The 17,312-nt window shown below is 53.6% G+C and overlaps 1 protein-coding gene across 4 annotated transcripts; it reads left to right on the forward strand.

Moving 5' to 3' along the window:
* The first annotated feature begins 3,536 nt into the window (after positions 1 to 3,536).
* FHIP2B (FHF complex subunit HOOK interacting protein 2B) lies at positions 3,537 to 17,312 on the forward strand. Of its 4 annotated transcripts, none has more exons than XM_090290102.1 (17): positions 3,537 to 3,663; positions 9,714 to 9,792; positions 11,751 to 11,920; positions 12,279 to 12,383; positions 12,482 to 12,604; positions 12,806 to 13,045; positions 13,160 to 13,356; positions 13,689 to 13,797; positions 14,006 to 14,082; positions 14,416 to 14,605; positions 15,131 to 15,276; positions 15,376 to 15,504; positions 15,659 to 15,749; positions 15,970 to 16,113; positions 16,462 to 16,602; positions 16,787 to 16,887; positions 17,105 to 17,312. In XM_090290102.1, the coding sequence occupies exons 1-17, from the start codon at positions 3,619 to 3,621 to the stop codon at positions 17,241 to 17,243; spliced, it is 2,226 nt and encodes a 741-aa protein (XP_090146228.1). In that variant the 5' UTR covers positions 3,537 to 3,618; the 3' UTR covers positions 17,244 to 17,312. The 4 variants fall into 4 exon arrangements, with proteins under 4 accessions (XP_090146228.1, XP_090146230.1, XP_090146231.1 ...); XM_090290103.1 differs by having other exon boundaries at positions 3,538 to 3,663; positions 12,818 to 13,045; XM_090290104.1 differs by lacking the exon at positions 16,462 to 16,602.

Raw genomic sequence — 17,312 nt, forward strand, 5'->3', positions numbered from 1 at the left:
TCCCCAAATTCACTTGTTCTTTATGAGCGGCCAGGTCCAAGTGAGAGGGACAGGTGACACCAGGCTGAGGGAAGTCATGGGAGTGAAGGTTCTCTTGGGGGCACATAGGGCTGGAGGAGGCAGAGATGACACACATACCCTGGGCCACAATAGCCAGGCTGGTCCAGCGGGCTCCCACCTGCCACATTCCTTCAGGGACTGTGTGGTGGAGAAGGCAGAGAGCCAGCTAGGAGGAGAGGCTGCTCCGTCCAGCCCCTAAATGTCTCCCTGGCAGGCATGCTCGTCAACAGCTGACATGACTGCACCCTCCAGCAGCTAAGATACTGACAGTTCAATGAGAGGTCACACACAGCAAAGGTCAACAGGGTACGAGGAGGCAGTGAGTTGACTGTCAAAGATCAGGCAGAGAACACTAAGGAATGGAGAACTCTAGCAGGAGCGAGGGGCAAGTGGAGGCTGAGGGGGAAGGGGAATTTGGACTTGGTTGACTTGGCAAGGCATTCCATGAGGAATAGACATGGAACTGGGTGTCGAAGTGGGTGGAGGGGGAAGATTTGAATGGAAGATCAGAGGGAGGACTTCCATGTGGGTACCTGTGGGTCAATGGGCCAGCCTCACCTGGCTGGAACTGAGCTCAGGTGCGGGCGCATGAAGAGGCGTGTGTTTGGTCAGAAGGATCAGGTGAGCTGGAGGGGGCCCCAGTGGGAACCTAAGACTGGAGCTGGGACCTGAATCCAGTCTCTCACCCCAGGATGAGTTTCTAGCCCTTGGGGCTAAAACAAAAGCAAAATGAATGAGAATCACTCTAATGTGAACAATGATTCTAAAGTGTGGGAGTTCTTTCACATTCACAACATTGTTTTATCTTCTCAACAAACCTGTGAGGCAACAGCACACGTTTTACTCTATTTAGTGAAGGAGAAAATTGTGAAATAGAGACATTTCATCTGACGCCTGAAGCTCCATGCAACTGAGTAGAGAGTGGAGCCAAACACCTGAGTTTCTTGACTGCTAACCCAGGACTTTCCCAGTATAGATATTTGCTTCTCATAGGGCAGAACAGGAGGCAGAGAGAGGAATGGTCTCCACACACGCACCTCTAGGAGGCATCTGCGAAGGCAGGGAGGGCTTAACCTGTCTGGCACAAGGGATACATCGGTGAGGAGGGCAGCACCACTGCGTGCACCCAGTTCCCAGGCTGTTGATCGATTCGGCAGGCTGAGGCAATCTTCAATTACAGTTCACAGGGAAATACTTGCAGTGGGGCTAAAGAGAGAGCATGTCCTAAAGGATTTTAAGTTACTGAGATTCAGAGCAACTCGGGCCGCTCCGTCACTAAACAAAAGCTTAGAGAGGGTCTCTCAGGGTCTCCTCCTCAAAACACACACGCACACATGCACATTTGTGCACATGCAAACACACACATGCAAAACCTTGGTGGTTATTTAGTCCAGTGGTTTCCAAACCTTTTTAGTAGCAACCTTAAAAAAAAAAAAGAGAGAGAGAGATCTTACAACTACTATTTGGAGCACATTTGTAAGTTGATTTTATAGTGAATTAGTTATTATGAAAATCAATGAGAACAAAGAAGCTATGATGAATAAAAAGTAAGCTTTGATGAATATAACAAATTTAGGTCAGGGGTTGCTCTTTTGTCAAGTGGAAGATCTAATCTATCACTGTATTTGGTACACAGGTAAGCAGCTCCAAAATTGCGGAGGTTTAAAAGTTCAAGCCTATCCATTCACACTCTTCCTGTTGAGCGGCAGCGTCTATGTCCCCTCTCCTTGAATCTGGGGCTTAGTGACTTCCTCATTTAAAACTGTCTGCCCTAAAAAAATAAATAAATAAATAAAACTGTCTGCCCTGCAGTAGCCTCCTACCATTATGTAAGCTGACAGGAGAGACTTTATTCAAAGGTCTTCCCCAAACGAGCTAACCTGACAGCAGACTTTAAATACATCAGTGACTCTTAACACTTTTGGCACATAACACATATAAGGTTGTCCACTGACTCTCATCAGAATTTTAAAACTATAATCTAAAAAGCCAAATAAAAGGCTATAGATTCCTGATACATGTCCACTATACCCTAGAGTTCCTTGACACGTATTGAGGGGGCAAAACAAATTGAATACACCCAGCGGCTTCCTCTGCCTGAGAGGAAACTGGCTCGGAAAAGAACAGTACAGGACTGGGCTAGGGTCTCCAGCTCTCCAGGCTGCTTCTGGGTACACAAACCAGGCTGGTTTCTTCCCTTTGTATACATTTTGGCCTAAAAACCTCCTCATAGCGCTCCTCACCAGAGACCCACTTGCAGATAAACTGTTAGAAAATATCAATTTTTTCCCCAAGCGGCACAGGAGAACTGAGCTCCAGACAGTAGCTCCGCCTGGACTCAGTCAACACCTGCCCTCCGGTGCCTCAGTCTGTACCGCAGGCTGCACTCCACAGCACAGCCAGCTCTGGGCAGGTCCCTGCTTCCTGGGTCTCATCCCTCCTGGGGAATGGGACCCAAAGGCAGTGAAGCCCCCAGACCCCACAGCTCTAGGTTCCATGGTTCTGTGACAAGGGCTACCCCACCCCCACCTCCTCATCCCGGTCCCTAGTGAGACTTCCAAAACCTTGCCCTCTCATCATAGGATGGTAGTGCTCAGCAGAAATGTATTTTGAACAGACATCCATATCCTGTCCTCAGAAAGAATCTCTCCATTCCTGGAGGAGTGGAGCCGGTAGAGGGGGGATGGGCTCTAAACTGGCAGAGTTGGCAGGTAGAAGGTGCATTCCTAAGGCCCTAGCTTGCGACATTCCAGGAATCCCTGCTCTTGTTGAGGGTTCTGCCTGCGTGGTCCTGGGGTGTAATTTTCCTGGTGTGATGTCCACACGGGAAACCCACCTTCTGTTTCTTCCCTTGGTGCAGCTAAATGGGCAAAGTGGGGCCACTTGCTACTTCCTGCGGAACCTCTGACCCAGCGCTGTGAAGTAACAAGCAACAAGTGAAATTAATTTTAACATTAATCCAATATATATAATTACCACCTCAACATGTAATCCACATAAAACCTCATTAGTGAGCTACTTTACATTTCTCGCACTACGTGGTCAGAGCCCCGGGTGTATGCACTTCCCCCTCAGTCCACCCCAATTGGGACGCACGTGGGTCCGTGTTCCACGGCCACTCATGGCCTGTGGCTACTGTGCGGGGGCAGGAGTTGGCGGCGGGGCCATCTAGAGACTTACAGAACCCAGAAAGCTTCTCACTCCTGATGGAAACAACTCGCCCTCCTCAGAGGGGAAGGGTCATTCTCTCGCTGCCAGCTGGCTCCCTAAGGCATCCCGCGGGACTGAACCTGCACCTCCGCTGCGGTGCCCCCAATCCCGGTGAGAGGCCCCTCCCGCCCCCCGGAGTCGGCTCCCTTTCCCACGATGAGCTTGCCCGGGGGCTCCGGGGACCGGAGGGAGGGTGCCCCCAGCCCAGCCGGGGCGGAGCGAACCGGGCCCCGCCTCCCTAGCCTGGCTGCGCCGCGCAGCGACGCGGGGCCGTCCTTGCGCCCGGAGCTCCGCAGTTGCCACCCCCCGGGAGCCGGGAGCCGGAGCTGGAGCGGGCCGGGCGCCATCATGCTGAGCCGGCTAGGGGCGCTGCTGCAGGAGGCCGTGGGCGCGGTGAGGCCGTGGGCGCGGGGCGGCGGGGGCGAGGGGAAGCCGCGGCGGCCGGGGCGGAGCCGGCGGCGGGCGGAGGGCTCGGGCCGCTCCGGGGAGGGACCCCGACCGGGCTGCAGCGCCCTTCCCGGTCTCCGCAGAGCGCTGCCTACTTCCAGTGGCTCCTTTGCCGATCGCGCCGTTTTCCCAGACTGCTCCGTTCCCTAACTCTGCTCCCCAAACTGCTTCCTGTTTATTTTTCAGCTCCCCAGTCTCTCCCAATTCCCAACTCTCCTGTGCCAGAGAGCTCCCATGTCACCCAATAGTTTCCTCCCCCAATCCCCAAGTTCCCTCCCCCGGCCTCTGTGTGCCTTCCTCCCGCGCGCTCCCCTCTTCCTGGTCCCCTGGGCTTAAAAATAGCGGCCCCTTCCCTCTCTCAGAGCCATCCCTCCCAACTCCAAGACCTTGTTCAGGCCCAGCGCGTCCTCACCCTCCACTCGGGAGTGGGGGCCTGACTGCCCAGGTCCCAGGGAAGCATAAACAGACAGGACAGACAGTCAGGCGTGGGTGTGGTGTGGGTGGGCGCTGGCCCTGGAAGCAGCCTTCTGCAGTTTTCTAGCGTGCTATCTCTCATTAGAGGAGCCTTGAGTCAGGGGAGTCCAGCCACGGTGCGGCCTAGGGCAGCCGCGCTGTGGGGAAGAGTATATTGATTTCTTATAGTCTATCAGAGTTTGTGCTTTTGCCTTTTTCTGTTGGGGGTTGAAGGCTGGTCAGAGGCGGCCCACTGAGTTCACTTCATTCAGTAAGGTAAAAGTGCAGTTTAGATAGGATAGGCGGAGGCCCTGTACTTAAAGTAACCCTGCTAAGAATCTGAAGTTAACGATTCTTTTTGTCTCAGCCTAAACCCTCTTCTATCTGGTCAGTTTAGTGTATCAGATTTTCTCAGGAGAAGCAAAACCTTGGTTTCCACTCCCTTCCTCCTCAACAGCCCCCTAACCCCCAAATCAGAACTTTGAATGAGAACACTGCAGCCTTAAGCAAACTCGTGCAGAACGTGAAAAGCTTCTGCTCCTTCCAGGACAGCCCGCCCACTAGCCCTGCCCACCCCAGATGTCCAGGGGCCTCAGACCATCCCACCTGGGGAGGGGGTCCAAAGGATGTCTCCCTCCTCTCTTCCCTGTCCCCAGTCAAGACAGCTGTCACATGAGAAAGTGACAAACTACTTCACACCTCTCAAGGAAAGCTCCAAGCGGGGGTGGGGGCAGGGGGCGGGAGGTGGAGACACACACAGACGGTACCTTAGCCCTAAGAAGTGAATTTCTAGTGCCTCCAAGGCAGGACTTGCTGCGTCAGGGGCTGAAGGGAATATTGGTGGTCAAGGGAGATACTTTTAGTCAGGTCATCTTCTTAGGCCATGGAGGTTTGACCCTGTGTGGTGTGGAGAGGGATGGGAACCCCTCTTTCCTCTGCACCTCTTCATCTTGCACAAGAGGTCTTCCCTGTCCTGGGTCATCAGGTTAAGACCCAGCAAGGTCCTCCTTGTGAAAGAGGCAGCATGCTGCTCTTTGCTGCCCTCTTCTGACGAAATAGAGTAGCAGTCGTCGTCTTTGAACAGAAATCATTTGGCCTAGAGTGAGAGCAGCTAGCAATAGTCTCAGGTAAAGAGTATCCCCCTGCTTCCTTCTTCTTTTTTTTTAAATATGCTTTATTGTTTGTGCTATTACAATTGTCCCAATTTCTTTTCCCTTTGTTCCCCTCCACCCAGTGACCCCCCTCCCTCCAATTGTTACCCCCCTTAGTCCATGCCCATTGGTTGTGCATATAGTTCTTCTCAACATCTTCCTGTCTACTCCACTCCCTCCTACTATGCTTCTTAATTCCTGTACCATCTCCCTCCCTTTCCCCCCTTCCCCCTCCCTGTTGACCTCCCCCCTAATGTGTTCCCCATACCTATAATTCTCTTCCCACTCTCGTTGCCTACTTAGTTTGCCTTTGTTTCGGTTCCCTAGCTTCTGTTGTTGGTTCTTGTGATACAGTTTCCATTTTAATGTTCGTAGTTTTGATCCTCCTTCTCCTAAACAAGTCCCTTTAACATTTCGTATAACAGTGGTTTGGGTCTGAAGAACTCCTTCGGTTTTACTTTGTCCTGGAAGCACTTTCTCTGCCCTTCTATTTTGAATGACAGCTTCGCTGGATAGAGTAATCGTGGTTGTAGGTTTTTGCTTTTCATTACTTTGAATATTTCTTGCCAGTCCCTTGTTGCCTACAGAGTTTATTTTGAGAAATCAGCTGATAGTCTTATTGGGATCCCTTTTTACATAATTCTCTTCTTCTCTCTTGCTGCTTTTAAGATTCTCTCTTTATCCTTGATTTTTGACATTTTGATTATAATGTGTCTTGGTGTGGTTCTCCCTGGGTCCAGTTTATTTGGAACTCTCTGTGCTTCCTGGACCTGTAAGTCTATTTCCTTCCCCAAGTCAGGGAAGTTCTGCTTCATTATTTTTTCACATAGTTTTTCAATTTCTAGTTCTTCACCTTCTGGCAGACCTGTGATTCGGATGTTGGCCCACTTACAGCTGTCGCATAGGTTTCTGAGTCTCTCCTCATTTTCCTCACTTTTTGTTTTTCTGTACTGGTTGACTGTTTGTTCCTTCCCTATGTTCCGATTTGTTGATTTGATCCCTAGTTTTCTTTCCCTCACCACTAGTTTCGTATGTGTTTTCATTCATTTCAGCAGGACTAGCCTTCATTCCTTCCCCGTCTTGTTTAAGATCTGTTAGGTCTGTAAGCTTTCTTATAACCAAAGCTGTGAACTGTGCCTCAGAAAGATTTCCTACCTACTGATCCGTTAAATTAGATATTTACTGTCTGGTCAGCTGCATCACCGGGATCTCTGTCTCATGATCCCTGCCATCCTGATAGTTTTGTGTTTACCTTTGCTTCCTGGGCAGAGCTGTCACACCTCCTATGCTATAGGGGGCGGAGCCCCATGCATTCATCACAACCGGGCGACCCTTTTCACCACGCTGTGGCATTTTCTGCGGGGGTGGGGGTCCAAGATGGATTCCTGCCGTTCACTCTCCGCTGAGAGACCAGGAGCCTCCTCCTCCGTCTCCACCCCCTCTGGGCCTCACAATCTAAGGCAGCGGGGGTCTGCCTTCCCTGATGTTGGAATTGCAAGCTGACGGGTCTGGTCTGTAGCTGGGGGTGCTCCCCACGTGCTTCTCGCCTCCCCTTAAATACGGGTGTCTGTGCTTACCGCTGTCCCGCTGCCATTGCCACTGCTGCCGCCTCCAGCACAGCTTGAACTCTCCGCCCCAGCTTCGCCCCTCCTACCTGTCTGGATGAGCATCACTTCTTTATAACTTCATACGTTGGACTTCCATTTATTTCCTGGAACTTCTGGTTATTTCTGGTTTTGCGGTAGTTGTATTCCTTCTTAGTTGTGGAGGGAGATGGAGCGTGTCAGTCTAGGCCTCCATCTTGACTGGAAGTCTCCTGTGTTGCTTCCTTCTTTTTAATGATCTGTTTTGGCTAACCAGCATTCTCCTATTTCTACTTCCCATACTGCATTGTTATTGTGAATAATGTGTTTATTTTGGTTTAAGCCAGCACAAGGTTTTGGACTATAAATGAATTTTGAGGTCAATGAGCCCCCATCACAGACTGGTGAGATACTTGTAGTGCTGGCCAAGGGTCAGAGTCATTACCAGAGACAGGGAACTGTGGAATAGTGTCTTAAGGAGCTTGCTGAGCTCTTTAGTAAATATTACTTAGTCACTGTGTGTGCGCCCTGTTAGGGACAGATAGATTCTGAAACACAGACCCCTGGCTCCAGGTGCTAACAGTTTAGTGGAAGAGGTGACTGCTAACCTGACAATAATAGTGTCATGCAGAACGTGATAAGATGTGATCGTACACAGTGTGTTTGGAATGACTGTGGGAGATGCCACTCTGGTAAGGGCTGTGGTCCCCACAACTAGTTTTGAAAGAAGACAAGATGGGGCAGCCAGGGCAGGGGGAGAGTGTCCGCTTCAGTGTGCCTGTTCCTCCCCCATCATGAGGGTCTTCAGAGCACTCTCCTCGCCTTTGTTTTCCACACACAACTGCCAGATGACTCTTCCTAAAACATGGCTCAGAGGTCTCTGACCAGCTCCCCATTGTCTGCCAATATGTATATTTGTTTATGTATTTCTCCAGACTCCTTGACTTGGCATTCAAGGCTCTGTAACCTCATCCATCCATTCTTGCCCCAGACACACTTTCAGAGTCCCTGCTGCAGGAAATGTGTTTCCTTCATCTCTAATTGTAGAAATCTGACCCAGTTCTTCAAGTTTGAGTTCCCACATGACCTCAGCCTTCTCTGTTCCAGCCTGTTGGGAGTGATCCCTCTTTTCCCAGAGGTCACTTTCCACCTTTCATGTGTTCTCCTCTCACACAACTTCAGTGTGGGCTTATAGTCTCTTCTCCTTTGTGTCCTGGGTCTTAGACACCCTTGTGGCATCTAGCATGGTGTCTGGTATTGGGTTGGCCAAAAAGTGTTTAGTTTTTTTTCAGTAAAATAAAAGACACATATTTCATTTTCACCAGTAACGTTATTGATTTGGGTGTTTTGAGTATGTTGGCTATCTCGCACATGGTATAACATTGAGTGTTCTCAGTTAATGTCTCAATTCGATCGCTATCAGCTTCTACTGGTCTACCTGACTGGAGCATCATCCGGTGAGAAATCTCCAGCACAAAACTTCACAAACCACTTTTAACACGTTTGATCAGTCACAGCACCTTCTCCATACACTGCACAAATCTTTTTTTGCATTTCAGTTGCGTTTTTACCTTTCTTGAAATAATAAAGCATAATACGCTGAAAATGTTGTGTATTTTCTTCCATCTTCAATACTAAAATGGCTACACAAAAATTCACCAATTTTGATTTTTTTAAATGCATGCTGATATGACAGCTGTCACAATACAATCTAACAAAATTGTTTTGAATGAAGTTAAAGACAGCTAGGTGCTACCAGAGCCATCTTACGGGAAACCTGAACAAACTTTTTGGCTAAACCAATATGTAGCCTGCACTTGGGCAATACTTCCTGAATAGATTAAAGGAGGAGATACATAGTTTTGTGGTGCGGTAAAGCATGAGGCAGAGCATGATGCATCCAGGAACTGGGTGAGGGCTTTGTGCAGCTGGAGGCCCTCAGCTGGACCTCACGGGGGACGATTAGCATCTGGGTGAGTGTAGAAGGTCCAGGGCCTCCTGGGCAGAGAAGTGGCAAAGACCCAGCACAGAAGTGAACCATCTTTTGAGAGGGACTACCTGACTATGTATTTTTCTCCTGCAAATATTTACTCTGCAAGGAAAGAGAAGAAATGCCCTTTTGGGGAGAAGTTTACAGGGGAAGTGGTTGTTAATCGGTTCAAGGGGGAGAGAGCACAGGAAAGGGGAAGATTTAGTGCTTGCTCATAGCAGAGTCAGAATCCCCCGTGGCCAATAGAAGGAGCTGGAGGAGGTGTTGATGGGAGCAGAGCTAGCTAAGAAAGACCCAGGGCTGCATAGCCTGAGGCCTTGGACCAAAGCTGCAGGAGCATTGTAAGTATGACACTTTCTAAATGTTATGCTGATGTTACCCATCTGGCTGAACTGAGCCTGATGTGGCCTTTTCACAGCTTTTCACAAACAGGTTCAGAGGGACCTGAACACTTTGTCTATCACATGTTCCATCCATGTCATTTTGCTTTTGTTTTAGGGGTGCGCTCCTGTTTTCCTCCATGTACCTCTATTGTAGCACAACCATGTTGTATTGAAATGATCTGTTTCTGTGTCTGTTTCCCCCACCGACATTCTTAGCTCCTCCTGTGAGACAGGGGCCATGGAATCATGACTTGTGGCTGGAATACAGCACTGCCAGCAGAGAGGGGGTGTCTGGGGAAGGGGGCCAGATTGTGGGCGACAGTGCAGATGTGTCCTGGAGAAAATGTGTTCGTGGATGGTGGAGTGTCTGTCCCTGCGCGTGTTGGCAGCAGTGGAGCCCACGATCACGCCGGTTATGCCTCTGCTCTCTCCGCAGCGGGAGCCCACCCTGGACCTCCTGGAGGCGTTCGTGGAGCACTGGAAGGGCATCACGCACTACTACATCGAAAGCACAGGTGAGGCCTGGCCTCTCCTTTGAGGAGCTGGGCTGAGTCATGGAGCAGCTCAGAGACGCAAGGGTCCCAGGGAGGGTGACATCTGCCCTTTTGAGGGAGGAGCTGTATGACCAACATGGGGAACAAGAGGTCGGGGGGCTCGCTGGCCTTCTCTGCAAGGCAGGGGTTGAGCACCACTCATCCCCAGCTTCCTGCGAGGTAGAGCATCTAGGCCTTCAGTCTTCAAGTGCCTGTGTCCAGGGCTTACTGATCAAAAGAAAGGAAATTGAATAAATTTCTCTTTTCCCTGAGCCAACTTAGAGGGGTAGGAAGAAGACAAAAACCAAGGTAACTACCTAGTCCTTGTGCCTGAGCTTACACACCAGGGAACCAAAGCCTTGGGGCATCTGGGCCCCTCAGGCTTGCTCCCTGGGAGGCAGACTCTGATTGATTGTCTGCTTTTCAGTCAGAGTGCCGACATTGGCGGATACACACTGGTTGCCAGGTAACCTTGTCCTGCATCCCTAGATTTCACCTCCTGCAGTTCAGACCAGGGTTTGAATCCAACCTGTACCTGTCCTAAAGGCTTTATGTCCAGCCTGAGCTAGCCCCAGAAATTAGAAAGTGCCCTCAGACACTCTGAGGGACCCTCTGCCCTCTGAACCCTCTATTAGACCAGGTTCCTCAAGCTGGCACTGGGGACATTTGGACTGGGTCACTCTGTGTTGTAAGGGCTGTGGGAGTGCACTGTAGTGTATTTAGCAGCAACTCTGGCCTCTACCCATCAGAGGCCAGTAACCCCCTGTTCTCATGTGACAACCATGCATGTCTCTCCAGACATTACCAAATATCCCCTGGGGATGGGATGGGGAACAGAAAAATTGCCCCCAGTTGAGAACAACAATGTTAGACTGATAATCTCTCTTTTTTTTTTTCATTGAAATAGAATTGACATATAACATTAGTTTCAGTTGCACAACATTGATTCAATATATGAATTGATTGCAAAATGATCGCAATAAGTCCACTTAACATTCGTCACCACACATAGTTACAGTTTCTTGTGATGAGAGCTTTTGTAGTCTCTCCTAGCAACTTTCAATTATACAATACAGTATTAACAGTATCATTAACTATAGGCACCACTCTGTACATGACACACCCCAGGACTGATTTTATAACTGGAAGTTTGTACCTTTTAGACAGAAGATCTCTTGACAGAGAGCCCTAGTTCACCAGGAGAGCAGTAACAGTCCAGGGCTGCTCGGGTCCGTCTGGGGCTTCATCTCGGCCCCATCCCCATACCAGAGGGCAGCTGCCTTGCCCAAGAGCCTGTGCATTCAAAAAAAGCTAGGGGGTGCTCAAGGCCAGTCCCAGACTACCAAAACCTTCTTTCAAAAACACTACCCACTGCAGCTCTAAGAAAGCCCCACTGACCAGCTTTTCCGCTGGGATCTCTGTGCAGTGCATGCAGCAGAGTCTGAACTCATCGGCTGCTCGGATATTTTCCTGCTTTTTAAAATATAGAGTATTGCCTTCCGTGAGTGTAAAAGGGATAAACAGGCCCCAGGAGGTGATCTCTGGGGAAGCCTCTAGAAGACAGCTTCTAAATTCTATGAAGAGACCTGGAGCTCACAGCTATTCCTCAGGCCCAGAGCTGGCCTGCAGCCCTGGCAAAGGTCCTAACGTTAGCCCCAGGGTTTGGAGGAAAAAACGGATGCTCCGCCTTCTAATAAAGAGCTGGGGCACACACACATGCTCAGAGTTGCATCCTGGGCCTCCTTCTGGAAGGTCTTTTACATAGGGAGGCATGAACTGTGACTTCCGTTTCCCCTGGCCTTTACCAGAAGCAGACTGTTAACCTGGCCTCTCCAGGTTGCCCTCAGCCACCCCCACCTCCGGGGCCCCTTGGGCTTGACCCCATGGAGCCAGAGTGCTCATCTTCTCCCCACTCCCCCTTTTCCCGAAATCTCGATTAGATGAAAACACTCCAGCCAAGAAGACAGATATCCCCTGGCGGCTGAAGCAGATGCTAGACATTCTGGTGTATGAGGAGAGGCAGCAGGCGGCGGGTGAGGCCGGGCCCTGCCTCGAGTACCTGCTGCAGCACAAGATCCTGGAGACTCTGTGCACGCTTGGCAAGGCCGAGGTGGGCACAACCCCGCTGCCTCTGGAACCTTCCGCCCTGGGTTTCAGGCTCTTCCACCTGTGCTCCCCAGTCCCGACACTGAGGATCGGGGGCCAGTGGGGGGCACTGGGGCCGGCTCCTAGCACACCCACTGCCTCCCCTTGCTCATCTGCCTGTGTTCAGTGATGACAAGGTTATGGAGACAGACAGAGCAGGAAGGGGTACTGGCAGCACAGGGGAGGCCCGTTGCCACAGTGGGAGAGGGGAGCATGCTGCAAAGACACCCTCTGAGCAGTGGGGCAGGGAGGAGTGGTGCAGGGACGACGCCCTGGGGGGCACAGCTTCCTCTCCTGACGGCCACTGTGCTCCCTGGCCTCAGTACCCACCAGGCATGCGGCAGCAGGTATTCCAGTTCTTCAGCAAGGTGCTGGCCCAGGTTCAGCACCCCCTCCTGCATTACCTCAACGTCCACAGGCCTGTGCAGGTGAGGGGCCAAGAAGCCAGGGGGTGTTGTGTAGGGGTGCAGCCCCCTCTCTTCCCTGCCCCCCATTCCCCTCTGCTGCTATGCTGCCTACCCCCTAGAAACTTCTCCGGCTTGGTGGGACAGTTCCTGGATCCCTCACAGAAAAGGAAGAAGTACAGTTCACCACTGTCCTCTGTTCCAAGATCCAGCAGGACCCAGCCTTGCTCGCCTACATCCTGGAAGTGAGTGCCTCTGTGGGGAACAGCAGTGTGGGGCCCAGGCCCCAGGACAAGCCCCATAGCTCTCCCCCCAACCCGGAGGAAGCAGAGGTGTTCATGCAGCCTCCCCCTAAGCCCCATGTGGGGCCCCAATGGTCCCCACACCCTGCGTTCCCCAGGGAGCAGCATGGGGAATGGGCTCCAGCATGACCTGGCCTCATGTAGCCGCCTCTGCAGGGTAAAAAGACTGTCGCGAAGAACAAGGCATCCAAAGAACCCACCACCCTGCCTAGAGAGATGGTCAGCATTGAGGACAAGGACCACCCCCACGGCGAGGCTCCTGACAAGGGTCCCTGTGGTGCCCAGCCTTTGACCACGCAGCTGCCGGTTGAGACCCAGGAGCCGGATGGAGGGATTGGGGAGAGCAATCTGTTAAGCTCGCTGGTTGGCTTGTGCAAGAGCAAGGTGCTGGCTGCTGAGACGGCGGGGGCCAGGGCAGGGTGAATTGCTGGGCGGGGGTGGGGTGAGGAGGACTTGGGGCTCAGGCGCATGTGCTGAAGCTGCACCCCTATTCCCTAGAAAGGTCGTGTGGCCCTAAAGGCCCAAGAAAACCTGCTGCTCCTTGTTAGCGTGGCTCCCCAGGCAGCTTCCACCTACCTGGTGCAGAGCAGCCCCTGTTGCCCTGCGCTTGTCGAGCACCTTTGCCAGCTGTACCAGTCCATGCCCACCTTCCTGGACCCTGCAGACATTGCTGCGCTAGAGGGCATCAGCTGGAGGTAGGGGAGGGAAGGCGGGGCTGCATCTCCAGCAACTGGAAGCTGGGCCTGGCCCCTGGTAGCCAGCTCCTCCTGTTTTCCCGCAGGGATGGGGGCCCCTGCTGGCCATCTTCTTCCCAAGGCTGCAGCCCATCCTAAGGGGCTTCTCACCCTCTAGAGAAGCATCATTTTTGCTTCTGCCCAAGAACCCCGTGTGGAACTGACCACCCCACTCTACGCCCCTGCCCACCTCCCGCCCTGCAACCTAAGGTCCAGGACCAAGGGAGAAAGGGCCCAGCTTCCTTCTGAAACGGCTGAGGCAGGCCTCACAGCTTGTCCCTCCCCTCCTGCAGGTTACCCAGTGCCCCATTGGATGAGGCCTCCTTCCCGGGGAAGGAGGCCGTGGCTGCCTTTCTGGGCTGGTTTGATTACTGCGACCACCTCATCAGGGAGGCACACACGGTGAGTGGGGGCAGGGTGACCCCTGCTTGGTGCTGCGCTCTTGCCATTTCCACCTGGAGGCCTGAGTGGCTCTCAGGAGCAGGGCCAGGACCCGGGTCAGCAGGGATCCTCTGCCTGTTGTGCTGGATGCTGTACAAGGATCGTTATTTCTTGGTGGGAAACTGTCCATGGAGGGAAACATGTTTAACACATGCACTTTGGTGCCCAGGTGGTTGCGGATGCCTTGGCAAAGGCTGTGACTGAAAAGTTATTCGTGGAGATTCTGCAGCCTCAGCTCCTACACGTGTAAGTCTATGTCCAGGCCCCTCAGCTATGGCTGTGGTGTGGCTTGAACTGCCCACCCCACCTGCCCCTGCCTGTCCCTACAGCCAGGGACCTCCTTAGCCAAAGTTACAGGAGTGTCGGCTCCATCAGTTCATGTGGGCCAGGCCTTCCCCCCGACACGTGGCTCAGGGCCACCGTGGGCCAGCAAAGGCCTCCACCCTTGGACTCCATGACCTCAGGAGGGATGGGAGTGAGTAAGGAAGCCAGGAAAGGGTTTTTCCCCCGCCCCCACTCGTCCACTCCCTGTCCCTCTGGCCTCCCCTCCCTGCCTGGCTCAGTGTTCCGTCCACGTAGGTCTGAGCAGAGCATCCTGACCTCCACCGCCCTGCTGACGGCCCTGCTGCGCCAGCTGCGCTCCCCTGCTCTGCTTCGAGAGGCTGTGGCCTTCCTCCTGGGCACGGAGCCGCAGCCCGCAGCCCCCGAGGACGGCCCCTGCACTCTGTGCGCTCAGCTCATCAGGCACTGTGACCACCTCTCTGATGAGGTGAGGTGGGAGGGTCCTCCACTCACTCCCACCCCACCCCTGCCAAAGGGTTTTCTGAAGTCTCCCATTTTCATTAGCAGTCCAGGTGGTTCTGTCTTTGAGACAGTGAACCCCTCCCCCTGCCAAAAAGAAACAGTGATGCCATGATTGGGCCAGACTGCTTTTGTCGCAGAGTAGTTTTCTGTGATCACATACTTATGATGGCTCTTTATAGTTTGCAGGCTGCTTCACTGGACTTGTTTGAGGCTCACAGCCACTCTGGGAGGGAGGGAGGGAGGCGAGGCCAGCCTTCCATTTTCGGATGTAGAAACTGAGGCACAGAGAAGCCAATTTCCTTGCTTGTTATCACCTCTTAATAATGGAACCAGGACCAGCCAGACTTCCAATTCCCAGGCCAACACCCTTCCATTCCCCTTAGAACCTGCCTGGGAGTGGAGATCCCCTTCTAGAGGCACCATTCTTATCTGGGTGAGCAGTCCCCCTGGCACACCCGGAGGGGTTCCTGCTGACCCCTTCTTGCTGCAGATCAGCATGGCCACGCTGCGGCTGTTTGAGGAGCTGCTCCAGAAGCCCCATGAACACATCATCCGAAGCCTGGTCCTGTGCCACCTGGAGGGCCGCCCTTATGTGGCCCGGGGCTCCCCAGAGCCTGAGAGCTATGAGGACACCCTGTAAGTGTGTAAGGACACCCAGGCCCCACCCCGGCCCTCAGCATCCCACACTCTCTTCTGTGGGTTCATTGGTGCCACGTGTGTGTACCCTGGCCACAGAGACCTGGAGGAGGACCCCTACTTCACAGACGGCCTCCTCGATGCCGGCTTTCAGCCCTCTGCCAAGCCCCTCCCAGCTCCTGCCACCACCTCAGATGGCAAGACGGCAGTGACTGAGATCGTCAATAGGTGGGGGCAGGTTGGGAAGTCTGAGCAACTTCAGCTTGTTCTGTCTTTGGCCGTAGTGCTGACAGCACACAGCCTGGGAGTGGATGTTCTCTTGGGGGGTAGATGGAGCAGGGTGAACTGGGCATCCCGCCACACCAAGGGTCCTATCTCTCAGCTTCCTCTGCCTGGTTCCTGAGGAAGCCAAGACCTCAGCCTTCTTGGATGAAACTGGCTACGACACTTATGTCCACGATGCCTATGGACTGGTGAGTGTCCAGGTCTCTGCCGGCACCCACTTCTTGCCCCTCAAAGCTGTGAGGTTAATAATTCCACCTTCTCCCACTGTGAGCTCTGCCCAAGGCACTGCCAGCTCCAGCCGAGAGCCCTGGGCCTACCTTCCTGTGTGCCGCCCCGCCCCGCCCCCGCCGTGCTGCTCGGGCCTCCTGACCACTGGCCACCTCCTCTCAACTCTCCCTCCCCTTCCAGTTCCAGGAGTGCAGCTCCCGCATCGCCCCCTGGGGCTGGCCCCTGGCTCTCATGCCCCTGGACCCCCATGAGCCCGAGCGGCCTTTCTTTGAGGGGCACTTCCTCCAAATGCTGTTTGACCGCATGTCTCGGATTTTGGAACAGGTAGCCAAGAGGACTGGGCCCACGGGATCACCCCAGCTGGATGCCTCTGGAGTCCCTCGGGGGAGCAGGGCCTGACCCCAGCCAGGGGTAGGGGGGTCACGTTGTCTTTGTTTCTTCAGCTCCAACACCCCACTCCCCTACCTTTCCCTAGATGGGAAGCCCCATCTCGCCTCTGCTCCACACGCCCTAACACGTTCTGGCCCTCAGCCCCGAGGAACCATGACACACACATCATGTGCGTCTCCCACCCCCGCACACGTTCGTACTGGCCAGGCGCCCTTCTGGGGGAGTGCAGAAATGCTCACCAGCCCCTGCCAACCCCTGGCTTGTCCACCATGTTCCCTCCAGCCATACAGCCTGAACCTGCAAGTGACCTCAGTCCTGTCCCGGCTCGCCCTTTTCCCCCACCCCCTTATCCACGAGTACCTCCTGGACCCCTACATCAACCTGGCCCCTGGCTGCAGGAGCCTGTTCTCTGTGCTGGTCCGGGTAAGGCTGCCTGGGAGTGGAGTGTGTCAGTGGGGGGCAGGAAGGGGTTGGGGACTGCAGGAGTGGGGACCCTTGCCAGTGCCAGGGGCGAGCACAGGTACCACCTCCCTGGTACAGCAGAGCAGGGGCATCTTACAGGAGTGTCGCTGGTCCCAGCCTCAGTCCTCTCTTGTTCCTGCTCTAGGTAATTGGGGACTTGATGCAGAGGATTCAGAGGGTACCCCAGTTCCCAGGCAAACTGCTCCTGGTGCGCAAGCAGCTGATGGGTCATGTTCCTGGGGAGCAGTAAGTAACTGAGGGAAGTGGGTGCTGGGGAAGAGTCCTGGGTGGGAGGGCAGAGTGCTCCAGGGTGGGGAATCGCCAGGCCTTGGTGCAGAGGGCAGTGCTGAGCTCTGTTCTCACTCAGAAGGGTCTGCCACGGGGTTATGCCTCAGGGACACTGGGATGTCACACTGGGGGCATACTGGCTGCCTTCCAGCTGTGACTCTGCTCTCCCCTTCAGGCTGGACCACCAGACCCTCCTCCAGGGCGTGGTTGTACTGGAGGAGTTCTGCAAGGAGCTGGCTGCCATTGCTTTTGTCAAGTTCCCCCCACAAGGTCCTCACCTGCACCTCCCCCCAGCCCTGGAAGGGCATGTCTGAGCCAGGACATGACAGGAGGGGAGGCTCCTGTCCTCACTTCTGCCCAGGAGCTGCCTTCTGCCTGGCACA

Source organism: Furipterus horrens, unplaced genomic scaffold, assembly GCF_987537825.1.
Source record: "Furipterus horrens unplaced genomic scaffold, mFurHor1.1.pri manual_scaffold_10, whole genome shotgun sequence".
Lineage (NCBI taxonomy): Eukaryota > Metazoa > Chordata > Mammalia > Chiroptera > Furipteridae > Furipterus > Furipterus horrens.